The sequence below is a fragment of the Carex rostrata genome, chromosome 32 (genome assembly GCF_964058835.1).
Source record: "Carex rostrata chromosome 32, lpCarRost1.2, whole genome shotgun sequence".
Classification (NCBI taxonomy): Eukaryota; Viridiplantae; Streptophyta; class Magnoliopsida; order Poales; family Cyperaceae; genus Carex; species Carex rostrata.
Window position 1 is genome coordinate 4,565,100 of NC_135949.1, and position 19,713 is coordinate 4,584,812.

The 19,713-nt window shown below is 34.1% G+C and overlaps 2 protein-coding genes across 4 annotated transcripts; one reads left to right on the plus strand and one right to left on the minus strand.

The window, feature by feature from the left end:
• Positions 1 to 6,917: 6,917 nt before the first annotated feature.
• On the minus strand, positions 6,918 to 11,195 carry LOC144548214 (wall-associated receptor kinase 3-like). 2 transcript variants are annotated; one of them, XM_078296921.1, is made up of 3 exons: positions 10,385 to 11,195; positions 9,965 to 10,123; positions 6,918 to 8,338 (listed from the first exon to the last, which is right to left on the minus strand). In XM_078296921.1, exons 1-3 carry the CDS (start codon positions 11,166 to 11,168, stop codon positions 7,116 to 7,118), a joined length of 2,166 nt encoding a protein of 721 aa, XP_078153047.1. In that variant the 5' UTR covers positions 11,169 to 11,195; the 3' UTR covers positions 6,918 to 7,115. The 2 variants fall into 2 exon arrangements, with proteins under 2 accessions (XP_078153047.1, XP_078153046.1); XM_078296920.1 differs by having other exon boundaries at positions 10,262 to 11,195.
• A 3,887-nt stretch (positions 11,196 to 15,082) lies between these two features.
• On the plus strand, positions 15,083 to 18,407 carry LOC144548007 (uncharacterized). 2 transcript variants are annotated; one of them, XM_078296697.1, is made up of 5 exons: positions 15,083 to 15,648; positions 16,385 to 16,525; positions 16,941 to 17,061; positions 17,325 to 17,476; positions 18,055 to 18,407. In XM_078296697.1, exons 1-2 carry the CDS (start codon positions 15,294 to 15,296, stop codon positions 16,414 to 16,416), a joined length of 387 nt encoding a protein of 128 aa, XP_078152823.1. In that variant the 5' UTR covers positions 15,083 to 15,293; the 3' UTR covers positions 16,417 to 16,525; positions 16,941 to 17,061; positions 17,325 to 17,476; positions 18,055 to 18,407. The 2 variants fall into 2 exon arrangements, with proteins under 2 accessions (XP_078152823.1, XP_078152824.1); XM_078296698.1 differs by having other exon boundaries at positions 17,341 to 17,476.
• The last annotated feature ends 1,306 nt before the right edge of the window (positions 18,408 to 19,713 follow it).

A 19,713-nucleotide genomic window follows, 5' to 3' on the forward strand; every position in this document is an offset into this window, starting at 1 on the left:
ATATAATTATAAAACAACAAGTTAAGTTAAATTTGACCATTTAATTATCTACTAAAAATAAAATTACTTAAATAATCCTGCGAATTCTAGTCCATTAATAAATTAGAAAATGGCCGTTCTAGGTATTCCTCAAATTCTTATCTCCAAGAAAAAAAAAAAAGGCAGTTTGGTCCGAAATTTTTATTTAATATAACAAATATAAAATTTCCAAGTCTCACATGTTTTGAATAAAATTTCAAATCTGCCAATTCTAGTAAATAATTTATCGGAAATAAGCCCTATGTATGGTAAATTATTCAACAAATTTAAAATCCTATTTCTGGTATGATTTTTTATTTTAATTAAATAGAAGATGTTATATTTTTTTATTTTAATTAAATAGAAGATGTTATGCCTTTGATAAAAAATACGTAATATTAAATTTTTTGGAGGGATACATGAAACTCCCCCTTTTATCTATTGACCACGTGCCATCAACACGTATTTTTGTTGAGTATTTTTTTTATAAATACGTGTCATTTTTTTTTTTAATATTCAAAGTCACCTCACAATTTTTTGTTAAAAATACAAAGGCTCTTATCAATACGTGTTAAATTTATTAAAAAATTGGATGAAGAATTTATAAACAAGTGTTTCAAATATAAAGGCTCTTACCTTTTTTTTTTTATTTCAAACCCGTAGGCCTTCATTAATTGAAAAGTAAAGAAACATTCAAAAGCTTATGAAGATGTCATCACTACAGCAGAAAAGGCTTTCAGAGACCGGTTTTCCGGTCTCTGATAGTCACGTCGCCGGTCGCAGATAGTTATTCCGGTCTCAGAAAGTTAATTCCGGTCGCTGATACCCCGGTCGCTGAAAGTATTGTCGCAGATACTCAATCGATGACGTCACCGGTCGCTGAATGACGTTATCCGGTCGCTGATACTTTTTCTGCGACCTATTTTTTTTGTCGCTGTTGTTTTTTTGCTGACGTCACGAAGAGGTATCTGCGACCAAAAAACGGTCTCTGAAAATCAAAACCCGGTCGCTGATACTATTATGTCAGTTTTTTTTTGTTATTTACTTTTCTGTTAGTTTTTTGGATTTTTTTTTCATTTTACTTTTCTCAAAACATACACAATAGATCGATTCAAATGTAACATCAAATATCATACAAAATTACGATTTTTATTTGAGATACAACGGTAACAATATCAACACAACAATTCTAATTTTGTCATAGCATCAATTACAATATCCTCAAAATTCTCAAGTCATGAAATATAAAAAAAAAAGCACATATCCCTCACAATTCTCAATTCTCAAGTCATGAAATATAAAGAAATTGTATCCATGCTCCTGTTAAGCAAGGTAATTATTTGGAACGATTGTTATGCCAAAGGACCCAATAACAACATGTATAGCACCAAATTGTTACACATTAGTTTATTTTTTACCAGTAACTAAGCTTTACATATGTACTAAAAGAAAAAATACTATAACCACTAATCAACACCGCTTCTTTGAGTAATCTTGAATCGATACTGTTACATGCCCAAAACAGATGTTGTCAGACAAAATGACTTAACTCCCGTAAAACCACTAATCACATCTCGAGCAACAATCAATCAAGAAAAAGGGAGGTGCTTGAAATTACCCGAGAAAGCACGCCACAGCAAGCACGCCGCAGCAAATTCAGCACGTCTCCGGCTGTCAGAAAATTCAGCAAGCACGCCGCAGCAAGAGTCGGCTGGCACCAAGGTGCTCGCCTCGTTTCCGGCTGTCAGAAAATTCAGCAAGCACCAGTACAGCACAGGGCAATTGCTTATAAAGTATCAAATCCAAAATGGTCAAATTGCTAATACAAAATCAGAATTAAAATTTGCAATATGTCACATGCATGAGAAGTTTAATTTGCAAACAAATTTCAGTAATTAATCTCAACTAAGCATAAACAATAAATTTTTTTGTTACTTCATGGACGTAGCCTTAAAGAGACCCAAACACAGTCTATGCCGAAAGGTTCAAACCATATATTATAACAAAAATTCACAAACAGATTATTTTGACATAATTAAGAAGAAAGGTTCAAACCACACACAATTAATTCTAAGCAAAATATTTATTTCACTAAGAAAAAGATTTGTTTCACAAAGGGGTATTTACCGAAATCGACCGTTCCTCTTTATATGGCCGGTACTAAGGTCTTCACCTCGCTTCACGGCCGTCCGAATCAACAAGCAGTCATGCTAAGTTTGCACCTAACAATTGGGGCAGTTTGTTTAAACCCAAGATTAGACATTACTTCTTATTAATTTTAGTTAAGACTACTAATGGGGCAGTTCATTTGAACCCAAGAATCCATTCCTCCAATTTGCAACAGCAGCTTTAATTGTTCCTATGCCAAGGTTACCAGTTAAATTAATCATTGCCCCCATTAATATCATAAAAATTTAATGATGGTTTGAACCTAAATTAATCATTGCCCCCATTAACACCAACAATTTATCTCAAACACGGGGACTGAAATATCAACGAATTAAAAAAAAAAAAATCCTAAAATAGGACTAATATCCCCAGTCACAATCAAATACTGGAATACACTGATGCATGACCTAGCTACCAAAGCAACAATAGTAACAACTAACCACCCTTGTTGTATTGTTTGACTGCAATTTTATACAAATTTAAGCCTTACTCATATAAATCCCATATTGAAGCAATCAGAAGACACATAAACAGAAAATTTTAAAAAAAAAGGGAAAGAAATAATAACCTGAAGAAATTGGCACCAGTGCTCAACCAATGGCCAGTGTTTCTCAGAAAACAGTAGCCGCCACATACCGAGTGCTGTGTCCAGTGCTAGCGATTTTTGACCCTACAAAGTTGCCAAATACTGCCCAATAGCCTCAGAAATAACGGAAATTGACCAAACCAGGAAAGACAAACCTTGTATAGTTCGATTTGGCGAGTGGAGGCGGAGACGGTCTGACAGTCGGAGGCAGAGGCGATCCTTCTGCTCGTTTTTCGCGTTTCGCAGAGAGGAAGGGAAGGCAATGGGAGAGATGGGTTTAGGCAAGAGAATGGCACAGGGCGGCGGTGATGATTTCCGATGGCGAGAGATGGAGCCGTTCGGAGAGAGGAAGGGAACGGCACCGGGTATTAGGTTTGGAGATGGGAGAGACGAAGAAAGGTTTGGCGGAGAGAGGGTTTTGGGGCTGAGAAATAGCGTCTGGCGCGCGAATAAGGTTTCGGGGGCGAGAATTTTCGCATAAAAAATTCGGCGCTAAAAAAAAAAAAAAAAAAAAAAAAAAAAATTCAGCGACCGGAAATAGCACCGGTCTCTGATACCGGTCGCAGAAAATTCTGACCTCATCTGATTTTTTATTTTTGATTTTTTGGAAGGAAAAATCAACTTTCTGCGACCGGCGTCAGCACCGGTCTCTAATACCGGTCACAGAAAATCAAATTTGTTGTAGTGCATATTCTGTACGTGCAAAAATCATATCAACTTTTATTTCAATCATATTAATTATGTATTTTGTGTCATCCCTTCAAAAGCTTTTACTCCACAATATTTTTCATTCCTATTTATAACACCTCTGACTCACTTTACAGTTGGCAAGATAACTTTACAGTTGGCAATTGGCATGCGCAACAAACTTCTTTTGTTTTTGTTATTTGTGGCATTCAATTATGATATAAAATTATTCAAAATGCTCAGTATATTAATGTTTCCATCAAGTAGAGTATAGTAGCGTAGGATATCGCATTGACTGTAATACATGCATTTAAGGAATCTGTACTTACACGACAGCTACCCCTTTTGTACTTGAATGCATATCAGCTGATGTAACATAATCTTATATATATATATATATATTGCGTGCTATCTTCTACAGCTGCTATCTTCACTTCTTTTAACCTATATATATATATTGCGCGCTATCGACACCTAGCTAGTTAAGTGAAATTTTTTAATATAAATTAAGTTATATGGATTGGTGTAGGTATGCAGAAGCATATTGCTCCAGTACTATGCAGTTATTAATCATTTGCAAACTGCATATCGCATTTTAAAACATTGATTATATATACCTTAAGTACTACATAGATTTATGCATGCTTAACTAATTAAGCACACACAAATCTTTGTTACTCGGTACCTTTTGTTTGTAGGTTTGCCTCTACTCATCGTTAATTTATCCTTTAGTACTGCATTAACTTTACTGAATTACCGTAGATAAAAATAGCGTGCAGATTTATCGATGGGACATGTAATTTTTCTATAGATTCATCTCTAATTAATTAACAGCATAACCTTACTACAATATATTTTTTTTTAATGTAAGAAGTACATACTGCATGTTTTTGAACATCAATAAAAATTAATCTCTTGTAAAGCACCATCCAGTTTACATATTATGTGTACTTTGAGATTCGTGCAAACGTATTTCAACGGTTGGGATATTTTGGTGAAGAAAGAGCAAGCCATGTCAGGTTAGGTCGATTATTTTGGTGCCAGACAAGTCAAAATAAAATAGGGCAAATGGGAAGCTAAGTAGCCAACAGCCCAACACAACACATCAACACTATTGAATTATTAATGTGGGCTTCTCTGGGCTAATACTGGGCTGCTCTCAGTAGGCTCCATCACTTACCTTTCAGATTTAAAAGAGTAATTGTGTACCTGAAATTAATAGTGAATCGGTACATATAGTGGTTTGCATGAAATGTTACAATGTATTCAACATTATAAGTTATATATTTTGCTACTTCTACAGTGCCTAAAAAATTCAAAATCTTGCAAAGACTTGGAGTAGATTTTGTCGTAGTTGTCACAACATATCTTTGTCTCGACAATTTTAAAGTAATTAATATAACTATATTTACCAACAACAACATCCTGCTTTTAAATTTTTAATAATTATATAAAAACATATAAAGATAAAGAATAACTTTTTTTTTAAACGAGTGAAAAGGTTATCTTTTTATTTCACCCAAAAACACTGCATTAACAAAATCATTACTATTTTTTGGTATAGTTTTAGAGTACTTCCATGTCCTTCTATTTTGTTTTGGGCAATGACCTTTTTTTTTATTTTCTTTCTTCTGCCCCTCAGGTCCTCACCTCCTAAAAAATTATGGAAGAATCAGTGGTCCACAAGGAGACACTACAAAGAAAAGCCAAGTCAAGTCATTACCTACAAGTCAAAGTAAACCTCCCATGTACTTTATAACAAATCATTAATAACTCTATTATTGTTCTTTGTGCACTGGGAATGAATGAAAGTGAACTTCTTAAACTATACAAACATATTTTGTCTTTTCCAAATCCAACGGTGAATATATGATGAATGTTAGGTATAAAGATTTGATTTTGAGTAGCAAAGATCTTGGCCCGAAAGTGCTGAAACATTACATGAAAATGTTCAAATTGAACACATAATTTTTTGACTGAAAAAAAATAAAAATCGATGTTCCTATTTTTCTCGGTTCCGGGTATGATTAGGGGAAAAATGAGACCAAAGATTTACGGAAACTTTACTCAATAAATAAATGATTTAGCAGAAAGAAAAGTACTCAATAGATGAATGGTTGGGTAGGGTGCACTAATGGATCTTGCCCAGCTGACCCCCATCTGCTTGATATCATTTACTTTACAATCAGATTCCAAACATACAGATAATCACTGGGATGTCAGTTCAAACAATTTGTGTAAATATACCATGTCTAATTGGAAAGAAAAAAAAAATATGGTTCAAGCAATTTAATTTTAGCAAAAAAAAACGCATGAGAATCCCATGTCACCAATAAGGAGGAGAGAAAAGTTTTCAGTCAACTAATCCAACCAAAATAATATTGCAATCGTTATAATTGTAGAACTACAAGCGTGCTGAAAAGTTGCATTAACCTGAGGTAAACGGAAAATATATCAACCAATATGTTTTTATGTTGTTGGTGCTCCTTTTACAAAAGTTGTAGGCATCATCAACTAACTTTATTGTTTGTGGATTGCACGTCATCTATTTATTATTGTATTATTATCTTTGTTACTTTGAGGACCAACATTTTGGTTTTACTGCATTTATATATTGTATAAAATTGGAGCATTTCTATCCCCTTGATTAAAACCACAGGTCCGCAAATTTCCGTCTCATGAACTCCGGATTCTCCATTTCAATTGTTATCATGTACTTTATAACAAATCATTAACAACGGAATATATACAAAGCCCTTATTTTATATAAGATCTCAAATTTTCCAATGTTTTCTAATTTCATGAAGACTTGTATTTGAAAGAAATCTGTTTGGTTTGCCATTCGACTCATTTCAACCTGGTGACTTCTCATCTTACTAATATGACCAATTTGAAGATGTTTTCTTCAGTCTACAATGAGCGTTTGTCTGGTAATCTTTTTGTTCAATGTACCAGTCGCTCACTGGAACAGAATTCTAGCATGCATGTTATGGTTGAGAACTCCTTGTTGACATTTCAATTAATTTTAAGAAAGGTAACAGAAATATCAGTCAGCCATCATACTATAAATGTACTCCTGTGATGCTTAAAGAATTATGAATCATTTATCCAATTGTTTGAATTGATAGTACTAAGAGATACGAGGTTTAAAGATTTAAGAATTTACCTTATAAATACATCCTGGGAGACAATGTTTGAACCGATTATGGTTCTCCCTTCCATGTTTTGTCTTACTATTATATGGTTTTACCAACTTTTTCTCGTGTAAAACAGAAAGTTTGCATTGAATCTGGCATAAGTTTTTAGTCTCAACACCCATATTATTTGATTGAATAGTGAAAGCAAGTCTGAGTACTCTAAATTGGATATTGCAGTGTTAAGGTCCAAGCCTGAATTACTACAGATCCAACACAGGAACTTAAAAAATTATATAAAGTTTCATAGGTGCACCGCAGAATATAAAGTTTGAAAATTATTCAATGTCAGTATTCAAATTACAACAGCTAAAAACACACACCAATAGTAATACACAAACAAAAAAAATCAAAATTTAAAAATATTACATAATTTTTATAGAATATAAGAATAGATAAAGAACTACAAGTATCAAGGAACAACTCACAATAAAACTAAAATCTGATAATCACTCACATTATTATATCGAATGGGGATCATTTACTGAGAGGAATTTAGATGATGACTCTAGCTGCTGTTCAAACCTACATTGCAAGGTTGAATCAATTCCCACAATGTAGTCAGGTAGCATAAGCTGCCTCTCCTCCAAACTTTGAGACGTCCAAGGATGTTCTTGTTGTTGGTTGGATCGCCACAAGACCTCGAGCCGTACCTCCACTTCCTTCATTGTTGGTCTCTCTTCTCCTTTCATTCTCAGGCACATTTGTGCAATTTTGGCGACGGCTTTGAGTTCTGTTACATGCCCCTCATTCACAATTTTGGGATCCAGAATCTCAAAGAGGAGGTTCTCATTCATCGAAGAACTAAAATATGCAACGAGACTACCATCTTGAAACTTCCTTGAGGAGAATAATGGTTTTTCTTTTGTTAGCAATTCAGCTAGAATGACACCAAAGCTATAGACATCACTTTTCTGGGTTAAGCGGCCGGTGTAATAGTACTCAGGGTCCAAATATCCATGAGTCCCTTGGATATCTGTAGTTACACCGGTTTGATCTATTTGGACAGATCTTGAGGCCCCAAAATCTGACACTTTTGCTGTGAAATAATCATCCAGTAGAATGTTTGATGATTTTATGTCTCTGTGAAAAACTGATATAGAGGCAGATGAGTGCAGATAGGAAATTGCCCCTGCAGCCTCAAGAGCAAATCTTAACCGATGCCTCCATGTCAAGGAACAATGTTCCTCTACATGGAGATGATTAAAAAGTGTTCCATTCGAAATGAACTCATAAGCGAGCAATGGGACTTCGGTCTCTAGGCAACATCCATAGAGTTTCACAATGTTCCTATGGTTGACTTGTGAGAGAATAACCACTTCATTTATGAACTGATCGATTTCGGCCGGATCAACAATTTTGGACCTTTTGATAGCCACAACACGTTGATCCGACAAAATTCCTTTATAAACTTCTCCATGACCTCCTCGACCAATAATGAGTGCATTATCGAATCCGTTCGTTGCCTTTTCCAACTCATGTAATCTAAGAATTCTCATATTTTGTGTTGCATTTTCATGGGAAGCAATTAGTTGTTGGAGAAGCAACCCCCGATTTTGAACAAAGAACTTATGTTTTAACTTTTCCTGTTTTCTCTTTTCAAACAATTTGACACGCTTGACTATCGCAAAATATGATAAAAGCATGACGATGGCAAGACTTAATCCGAGCGTTATTGTGATACCTGCATACATAAATAAAGTATGATATAAGAAAAAAGTAAGAAAGTTATTTTGCAACGTGTTTTACAACATGAAGAGTTACATAACATTTTCCTACGAGTTTCCGAACTTCTAGTTATTTTCTAATTATATAACTCACTCAATCCAAAATGAAAAAGATTGGAAGGAGAACAAAGTCGTGTTCAATCAAGAATTGCTGGAATTGGCGTTGCTTGTACTAGAATTCCATACCGTAATTGGAAAATGAGTTTGCAGGTGTTATCTACAGAGAATCCTTCCATTCGAGTGCAATATTCATACCCAGTCCCTTGGTACCTTACAACACTGAAATCTCTCCAGGATTAAGAGCATCTCCAACGGTGATTGTTTATGCTGATGTGTCAATTGCTGGGTTGTATGACTATTGCTTATTTAGTAATTATTGGAAAGAATTGCTTAATAAGAAATCATTTTCTAAAGATGAGTTGGCCAAATGTTTAATTCTTATTGGCTAAGTATTTAATTCTCAATTGTTTGGTTGATTGTACCAATGTAAGAGTGGATTGCTTAATTTCTAAAATTTTTATAATTGTTATTTAGCAATTAATTTCAATTCCTGAATTGGAGATGCTCTAAGTAGGTATGTAATGTATTACGCTACTAATCATCTAGTTTTGATTTATACCATCCAATAGTGCATAACGAAAAAACTCTTTCCTCGCACTACAGAAATACAATGATGCACGTACATCACAAAAAAATATACATATATATTGTATGCTTAGAAATGATTTGGGGCCGGTAAGTTAGATTTGGTGAATGTACAAACGATTTGTATGTTACTTCACACGCTGTGCTACCTTAGGGAAAAAAACCCGACAGTGGAACTAAAAGATATCATTTTCTCATGCAAAGTTAGAGTTGTTTGTTTCCTTTGAGTCAACATAATTTTGTTTTACACATCTATTGTTGTATTTAATTCGAAAGTGTGTTCAATTATTTTGGACCAAAATTAGCGGAGACCATATTTTTCATATTTTTTATATGATTATATATGTCATATATATTTTGAATACGAGATTATCTATTTTACATATTTAGGATTTATATTGTTGTGTCTTCATTGTTTAAATGTTCTTCAGTCATAATTAAATTTGAACGTGAACTTAGTATATGATTATGTCAAAAAAAAAAATTGAGTAAGTCTATGGTACTATACATAGCACAGATTTGGTCCGGATCAATATTTTCGTTTTCAAAGTCCAGCGAATAAATCTGGACAGTTCAATATGATCTCTATATTAATATGTACATGTAGATCAAATTTTACATTTTTTAGAAATATTTACCTTAGATAGGTAGAAAATCACTTGATCTAAAAAGTCTAGACCATTCAAAATTAGTGATTTTATACCTATCTAAAAAATTAGTAAATAAAATTTTAAAAATTTTGAAATTTAATCTGCGAGTACATTTTTGTATGAATAACGTGTTGAACAGTTCAGATTGACTATTTGAACTTTGAAATTAAAGATATTGACTATTTTTGTATGGACCAATCCGCACCATGCATAGTACCATAGCCTCACTCATATACTTTCTGTATTCATTATTTAAGAATATTTTATGGAAAGATAAGAATTGCATACCCAAAACGAAACCAAGCGGAAATGTCTTCTTGCAACCGCTTCCGTCTTTTCTTCCATCACCAGTCATTCCTGAAGGGCAAGCACATGCGAAACTTCCCTCTGTGTTGATACAGTCTCCAATACAGGGGTTCACATCTGTATACTGACATTCATCAATATCTACAGAACCAACAAAATATATACAATAAGTTATCGGAGAAAAGCTAAGCGAAGTAATTAAAAACCATTTTGTCAGAATTATTATATGCTGTTTCAAGCAATGTTAATATGCTTGTGCTGCAAAATTATGTATTATACCTGTGCAACCTTCTTGGGCATAGGGATTTCCTTCAAATCCTTGCCTACAGTTGCACAGATACCCAACCATCGACGGTGAGTTATAGCAGTAACTATTTTTTTGGCATGCGGAGGAACCATTACCAATGTCGTCACATGACTTGTTTCCGATTGCCCAATCCAATTGTATGATGTTACCCTCATAGGAAAGTGGAACTGAAAAATTGAAGTCATGAAAGAGAAACTCGCTCTTATTTGATTTGAAATCATCTCTTTGAGCAAAAAATGCTGCACTGCAGTTCATAAAATTTGCACTTGAATTCGATATGCTGAATCGAGTAACTTCAAGATCAAAGCTTTTTAGAGTGCCTGGAAGAGCAGCTTGGCAACAACCTAGGCCAGAGCAAGAGTCGCCTAAGGAAGTATCATCAGTGCCACAAAAGGTGGCACAGCCCCGAATCGCTGTCTGAATTTCTTCTTGTCTTCTTATCGAGACTAAATTGTTGCAGCCAACAACGGTGAGAATATTGTATTGGTCAGATAATGCAAAAGGAGTTTCATCTAAGTTAATCCATCCGGATCCTTTAGATTCTGTCCATTTACCATTGGCACCTAAACACCTTGTATAAATCGGTCCCACAAAGATCTTTACGTAGCCTTGTAACGATATTTCTTGAATAGTGTAGGGTTCATTGGAAATGGACAAGAAGGGAGGGGAAAGCAAGGGGTCCATCCACTTGGGGCAGCCTATCTCGAAGCCTGGTAAGGCAGTGCCGACAGTGCCAAATGGGTATGGAACGGCGCTACATATTAGGTGGATGGAACGATCAGCATTTGGTAAAGAAGGATTGATGTATGAGGATGAATAAAGTGGCATGGATGTTACTATGAACAATAGTAGTAGGAAGAGGTGGTTCTTTAAGGGCATGGCTGATTTCTGGAGGAAATTAGATGCTTTTGCACATATACAGAGGAGATAATTTGTTTGTGCACAAATTAGAAGTGAGAATTACTCTGGGCTGAATGCTCCTCGTCAATGGTCTAAGTCTAACTAGCTATTTTTTCCACACGAAAATGGACTAGTTTAAATGAGAGAAAACTTTGATTGCTCAACTTGGCCTCACCAGCTGGTCAAATTAATGTTAGTAGATGGGTGAATTGAAAACTAGCATTTCTGTCCACTTAAAACTACAGGTCGGATCCACAACGTGAGCACTACTCCAAAGAAAAGCCAAGTCAAGTCACTAGTTGCCTACAAGTCAAATTTATCATTTAATTCCCAATAAATCTGAAAGCAAAAACTAAGCAATAAATAATATAAATAAAGTTAATATAAAAAATGAAGACCTAATAAATGCAAAGAAATTAGTTTAATGCTGTAAGATTGTTTGGGTTCTATGAATGAGTTATTCTCAGTAGAAGCCCTAAACACCCATTTTCTAACCAAACCTATGGGCTCAGATGCAAGTCATAAATTACAGCATTCCTAATTTAATTAACTTGATATGATTTCTTACCTTTCCAAGATATGAACATGCCTCAGCCGGAGCAAATACATCTAATTGCATTGCTCGAATGATAGAATGTTGTTTACAGGTCAGAACTGAAAAAAAAAAAAAAGATTTTGAAACAATTAATTTACTTGGATCAGACCATGTCACAATCCAAGAATCTAAGAATCCAAGAATTTAACAACTGAACACTTACTCCAGCTTTGGCATCATCAGGGCTGAGTGTAACAGTTCTCTGATAACACTTTGTGGCCCTCTGTCTGTCGCCTGCCACCTGTTTGTAAAAATGCCCCAGAGAAGGAAATACAGGAGCATAATTGAGAAGGTAGAGATGAGAGGATCAGAGGAACTAACGAGATTATAGTGACTAGAAACCGAAATTTTTATTAATAGAAAATAAATTAAATAAATATCGATATTAGATAATGGTTTTGATTTTTTTTGAGATATAAGAAAAACGTGATAGACTATCACGGCCTCTGGCCGTGATGGAGTATCACAGTCAAAATTAGTACTAATTAATCTCTCATTCCTTTTAACTGAACCGCACAGAAAAAAAATCAGAAAAAACTCAGGCCATAATACTCCATCACGGCCAAAGATTTTCAAAAAAAAAAAATGTGTGCCCTCATGGAATATCACGGTCAGAGTTTCAGATTTTCCAAAAAATAACACAAAATATGAGATATCTCAGAGGATGCGAATTCTCTCGAATGGGTTAATCTCCACGCATTCAAAATGGGTCAGCAAAATTTTTTAATCTCCACACATTCAAAATGGGTCAACAAAGTCAGCAAGAGCTTATAGAATGGGTCAACAAAATCAGACTTTGAACCACTGCGAATTTTCGCGAATGGGTGAATCTCCACGCATCTACAAATCAGACTATCAGTCTTGGTAGAAAAAAAAAAAAAAAAATTGAGTAAAAGCTCTGGCCGTGATACTCCATCACGGCCTGCATTTTTTTTTTTTTAAATCTCTAGCTGTGATGGAATATCACGGTCTAGGTTTTTTCTGATTTTTTTTTTCTACGTGGTTCAGTTAGAAAGAATAAGGAATAAGGAAGTACTCTATCACGTTTTCCCTATATCTCGAAAAAAATTAAAACCATTCTCTAATATCGATATTTATTTAATTTATTTTCTATTAATAAAAATTTCGGGACTGACCAGATTGGTTGGATCGGCGTCAAGATCTGGTCCCCGAGGGTATATCTCTCTCTCTCTCCTTACCGTGGAGAGCACACCTCAACACACTCCCCAACAAATCTTGGACTGAGTTGATGTAGATTTATCTAAACCTGAGAAGATGCATTAAATGTAGGTTTATCTAATCTAAATTTTGGGCCGAGTTGTAAGCCCTTGAATGTCATATCAACAGAGAATTTTGGGTTTCACAAAGAGTACATAATTTGTGTTTTTGTTCCAAAGAATGATACTTAGGGCAAACAAGGCCTCAGCAGCCCAAAAAGATGTCTCATTTAAGCCCAATCTAAAGCATCTCCGTACAACTGGTCTAAAATAAATCCAATGTGTCAACATTTCACAGAAAAAAAAAAAAAAAAAGATAATGATTGTTCCAATAAAATTAACTTTGTATCTGTTTATTACCTTAAATAGAAGATAAAATGCAGACTTAGGTTGCATTTCTCCTAGGTTTCGAGTTTCTTTCATTTGCGTCATACCTTTTGAATTTTATTTTATTTTTAAATTTTATACATAATAAAATCAGGAGATAAATAGTTTAAAATTATTTTGTTAAAATATTTATTTATGGGTCAAAATAATTATTAGCAAAGGGAGTTTATATTTGTTTTAAAAAAAATTGGATATTTGATTATGAAAAATAGTTGTCGGTGCGTATATTTTTATTTTGCTTAGATTTGTAGATTACATGAGGGCATACACGTTTTTAGAGGTGGAGTTTTATCTTCGTTCAATTTCGTCCATATTTTTAACGACCTGTGAGCAATCATGAAGATTACTAAAGGTCATAGAGATCGAGATCATGAAGATTATAAAGATTACACTTTACTATATTCATAAGTTCTTGATTCCGCCAAAAATTTCTATCCGATCGATAGTTACAAGTTATAGCGTTTAAACAATCCCATATACATTAACCCAAGTTACGCACTAAAATATTAATATATTATTTTTAAAGTATTAATATATTATATTCCAAGTATTTATATCTATGAAAGTTAACACAAAGACGAGTGTGAAAAATAGAAAAAAAAAAGACTACGTAATTAGTGAAAACCATAAAATTAATACGGAAATTTTGAGAGTACTGAAGTGCTCTAATAATTATTTTTTTTATATATACGTAACATCATTAATACGTGACGGGATATGCAACTCGCATCCTCATCGTCATCGATGACATATCACTAATTAAACAATGATTTTTATCTAAGACCCAGTTGACATGTCATATACCAAAAAAATATTGCATAAATCATTTGATTATTTTTGTACCATTGTTTAATGTCATATTGCCAGGCACAAGTGTCGTATTCTATCATACATCGTTTTTATATTATTTCGATTGGGTTCCGTTCACCAAACCATTCAAGTTACCATGTGGTCGTGCCATATGGGCGGGGACTTGGTTTGGTGTGGCAAGAGAAATTACTAAGAAGTGAAAACAAAGGATAAATATATAATAGCTGCCTCAACCTGCAGCATGGTTACCTGTGTGGAGTATGCCACAGTGAATAAACCCACTGCAAAATATATTACATAACTCATTTGATTCTTTGAGTAAGGCTTGGGTGCTATGGATAGCATAGAGGCCTACGGTGCTACGGCTCAATATTCGAGTTTTCAAAATCCTAACGGTCGATCTGAACCGTTCATCTTGTTCTCCATATTAATAAGTGTTTGGAGATCAAATTTTACATTTTTTGAAAATTTTTTACTATTTTTTTAAATAGGTAGAAAATCAAATATCTCAATAGTGCAGAATTTTTTAAATCAAGTGATTTTCTATCTATCTAAAAAAATAGTACAAAATTTCCAAAAAATATAAAATTTGGTCTCCAAACACATATTAATATATATGGAGAACAAGATGAACGGTTTGGATCAACCGTTAGGATTTTGAAAACTCGAATATTGAGCCGTAGCACCGTAGCCCTCTATGCTATCCATAGCACCCAAGCCTTACTCTGATTCTTTTGTAGCAGTTTTTAATGCCACATTGCCAGACACAGGTCACAGGTGTCGTATTCTATCATACATCTTATTTATTTTTTATTTCGATTGGGTTCCGTTGATCAAACCGTTCAAGTTGCCCTGTGGTCGTGCCATATGGTCGGGGACTTGGTTTGGTGTTGCAAGAGAAATTACTATGAAGTGAAAAAAGATAAATAATACTGTCCCCGACCTGCAGCATGTTTTTTTGTGCGGAATTTGCCACACACATTGAATACGAATTCGGCAACTACGTGGAAATACGTAGAAGTGAAAGTCAACTTCGACGAGTTTGTAGCAACTGGTGAGAGATTGAAAGTACAGAGTTTCAATTTATCAGATTCAATGGCGTCCGGACTGTTTTCTTCCATCCAATCTCTCTCTACCAAGCTCCTTCAGGCCATTCGTGGCACCACTTCCCCTTTGCAGCAGCAGGATCCAGCATCCCCTGTTTCCGATCAAAACGAGAGCGTTAGAGAGAATTTAGAGAAGCTGAGCCGGATGCTTGTCAGGATCGAGGCCGTTCAACAAGACGCTGAAGAGAGGGAAATTCATGACAGATCTGTTCGGCTGTGGCTGGAGGAGCTAAAAGGTGTCGCCTACCAAGCAGAGGATGTGCTGGATGAGTTCTACTACGAGGTGCTCAAATTCATCGTCTACAGCGGAGATGCGGCTATCGAGGCCTACCATAGGGAAAAGGGTATGTTTTAATCATTACACACAGTGTTCAATGAAATGTTTAGGTGACTGGTGTATGGAAACCTAGCCAAATTTAGCATATTTTGATAGAATGATTGCAGCAGTCTTTTTCTGGTATAAACTGGTAAACTTTCTGGTACGAAAATAGAGTTTTGACAGAATTCTGGTAAACAGAAAACTGCTGCTGAACAGAACACTAACTTCTCAATGTCTGGAATTTTATTTTCTTACACCTTGCTATCAATTACATAACATGGTTACATATTTAATTATAACATCTATCTAATTTTAGATTCCAGTGCTTTTTCTTTACTGGCTTCTTTCTACTTGTTGCTGATTTACTTCTTTTGACATGCTCTCTACTGTGTATAATTTTTCCAAAATAAGCTAAATATTTCACAAGAGATGATGTTGTATTGTAATGCTTCAAATAATAACTTATTTCTTTGTATATATAATACATTCACACTTAAGCATTTGATGTAATTGCAAAGGCCACACGATATTTGGCATAATGTGAACCCAACATTAATTGCAGTTATTTGCAAATAATACCCAACCATTATGTAACAAAACTAAAAGCTAAGTAAATTATATTGACTAAATTGAACCTGACTTCCATCTTTTCTCTTTTAATTATTTCTAATTCCATCTCAAGTAGAATATATTAAAGTTAATGGAAACATATTCCTTCCATCATATCAATATAATTTTTTGCATGCATTTTGATATTACAGCTGGTCGGCTACTTCGGATAGCGGTGCATTAGAATCTCTAGGATATAAACAAGGCTACTGAATAGATGTTGACGTACCAGATCAGAAATGGGCTGAGGCACCAAAATTTCATCATATTCTTGTATTCAATACTGGACACTGGTAAGAGACTCATCTCTTAGAAATTACAGTTTTGTCCTTATCTTTACGGTTATGCATTTTGTAGGTCTTTGGCATAGTGAAATAGGCCCAATTCCAAATTATTTTTTGGTACCCAATTATTTTGGGTACAATTAGAATATCTCTAATTGTACCCAATTATTTTTGGGTAGAATAAGATATTCCAACCCTGTCATGGAAAATAAATATTTGATCTTAGTGGAATTCAGAGGGGTTTGTAAGATTAAAGGGTCTAATTGCAAACTTTTAACTCTATTCCACCTCTTTTTATTCCGTCCTCTTTTACATATTCCATTGGATTCCAATTATGTTCGACAATTATTATATCGTGTATCCTACGGTCACAATGGATTTTTAAGTCCCCTGTATTTACTTTTCTATTTTGATTTAAAAACAGGTGGTAGGCTCCATCAAAATTTGACCCGGTACAGTCTCCAATGCTCTTCTTTCAAAATGGCGTTCCTGTGATCCCTCCTTTGACTCTACCTCTTGGAATGGAAATTGCTCTCAAACACATGGTGGGTACCGCTTTCTGAAATTAAACTGACATACATTTGTTAAACTATGAAATTTATGATTGCTAAAGTCGAAGGAATATAGTGGATTTTTTTATTTAAAAAAAAAAAATTTCAAATCTTACAGAAAGGGATTGATTAATTAATCTCTTTCCCGAAGATTTGAATTTTAAATTTCTAATAAACATGCTGAATCTGGTGGTATCATCTAGTTTTGTTTTGGCATTTTTTTTTTTTTTACATCTTAAGGATGTGTTTTCATCAAGTTTTGTTTTGGTACAGTTGAGGTACATAGAGAATTTGGTGGGTCCTGAGAAATTCTTGTTTTTTCGTACTCAATCACCAAGGCATTTTTGAAGGCGGAGATTGGAATGCTGGTGGTTCATGCCGGCGTGATCAACCTCTCTCAAATGATGAGGTTTGTTTTTTGTTTTTTGTTAAATTTTCTATTAATGTAATGACAGGTATACTGGGTTTTTTATACACTATGTACCAGCAGCACCAAATTGAAATGGTACAGTAAAGTTGGTATATGATATAAATCACAACACCCTACTGGCACAACATCACCAGCACCACTTCCATTTGTTATTATTTCAAGGCGGAATTTCATGTATACTCCTTAAAAACCTCAAAATTACGTATTTCCCCTTGTAAAATTCATAATATCATTTTTACTCTTTTAATTTTCAAAAACTCATAATTTATTTTCTTTTCTATTAAAACTCATTTAAATTTATAAAGTACCCATTTTATCCTTTATTAAAAATATGTAGTATGTCTGTATGTGTAACAAAAATATATAACCATTTTACTCTTTAATAAAGGCCTCATTTAGAATGTAGTATGTGTAAAAAAGATGTGTAAGAAAAGAATATCATATTATGAATTTTAGAAGGGGGGAAACATTTTTTGAGGGGTTTTTAGGGGTATACATGAAATTCCCCATTATGTACCTTTTAAAAACTTGCTAAATCTGAGTTGTGTTATATTTAGGTGGGAGAACTTTTCTCGTTGGAGAGAGTACGAATGTTGAGTATCTCTTAGTAAACCAGCATTTGTTCAAGGCGCTTAAGGGATCGAGATTTCATATACTAAATATAACAATCATGAGTGTGTTCAAAGCCGATGCACATCCTTCAACTACAGGTCGTAAGAGGCATGAGGATTGCATGCATTGGTGCCTTCCGGGTTTACCCGACATATGGAATGATCTCTTTGTAGTAACACTTGAAACATTGCAAATAAAATGATTGATTGTTAGCATTTTAATGTTAAAGTTAATTACTCATTGATTTTCGGGTGATGAAGATGATCTTGAAGTCGTATTGAGAAATGAAATTCATCAACCCTAAACCCTAAGAAAAAGAAGGAGAAAGAAGTAACCATCTATGTGACGACTAAGAAAAATATTAATACAAATGGGTTACAACAAAGGTATATATGCATTTTGAGATAACTAATTACTATATAAATCATGCATTATGTATTTACCACTGAAATGTTTAAGTTCATAAAAATCATGCATTATTTATCTCAACCTACGACTGGTAAAAGGTTATCAAACTTATTTATGTTCTCATTTGGTTAATTTTTTAGAAATTCAATCTCAATATTTATGAATGCCCTTATAGATTTTTAATTACTGACAATATTTTTTTTTCAAATCAAAGTACAAGGAAAGAATTCACAAGCACGTAGGAGTAAGAAGTCGATGCCGTGTGATGCCATGCATTTGACTGTCTAATAGTTGTCATGTGGTCTAATTTTTTGTTTTGATTATGATTGTTTGTATTTTGTATGTTTAAAATCTTATCAGATACTGCAAAAGTGTGTTTTTTGGATCTTACTGTATCGACTTTTAAAAACTTATTGGTATAATACAATATTGCAATGATTATTTTGAAAAAGAACAAGTTTTTTGTTTTTGTCTAATGCCGATTATGATTATGGTGTCAGAATTTATTTATTGTACTAATGGTGACTAAAAATTTCATAATGTTATATTTTTGGAACATACTGTTATTTTTCTTTATGCAACCAAGGTGTTTAATACAGCAAAATGAAGACATACTGTAATGACTGGTACTGGTACGGTTCAGTGCTGGTACTGGTACAATACGGTTCAAGACTGGTACGAGCAAAGCACAAGATCCAGTGAAATACTGAGAAAATACTTTAAAAAAAATCAACTAATTTTATTTATAATTAGTTAAAGAGCAGTTTATTATGTACGTGAAGCACCACTCTTTCCTTTTGGTTGGCCGAAAACCTTCAAACCCACCATTCTTGCCTTTTGGTTTAATTGTTGTTTTTGGCAAAATATGAGATGGCAGGGCATCAGTGCCATGAAGGGGATTTATGGAAGGGAAGGAAATCTATTCTTTCTTGCTCACTGGGATAGAAAAGAAGAAGAGAAAAGAAAAAAAGAGAACAAAGTAAAGCAAAATAAGATTTGGGAAGGAAATCTACTCTTTCTTGCTCACTAGGATATAAAAGAAAAAGGGAAAAGAAAAAAGAGAACAAAGTAAAGCAAAAGAAGATTTGGATGCTTGCTTGGAGGTTGTATCAGCAAAAGAAGATACTGGTACTAGTACAATTTAATACTTTTTTCTAACACACTGGTCTTAGAAGCGAAAATAAAAGAAGGGTAAA

Bases quoted from the DNA above. Each gene is read 5' to 3' on its own strand.
- LOC144548214 (XM_078296920.1), bottom strand. From the start codon at position 11,168: ATGCCCTTAAAGAACCACCTCTTCCTACTACTATTGTTCATAGTAACA. The intron at 10,124-10,261 runs GTATAATACATA...TTGGTTCTGTAG, and splicing joins TGCCCAAGAAGGTTGCACAG to ATATTGATGAATGTCAGTAT. The intron at 8,339-9,964 runs GTATGCAATTCT...TTATGTATGCAG, and splicing joins TCCGCTTGGTTTCGTTTTGG to GTATCACAATAACGCTCGGA.
- LOC144548007 (XM_078296697.1), top strand. From the start codon at position 15,294: ATGGCGTCCGGACTGTTTTCTTCCATCCAATCTCTCTCTACCAAGCTC. The intron at 15,649-16,384 runs GTATGTTTTAAT...TTGATATTACAG, and splicing joins GGCCTACCATAGGGAAAAGG to CTGGTCGGCTACTTCGGATA.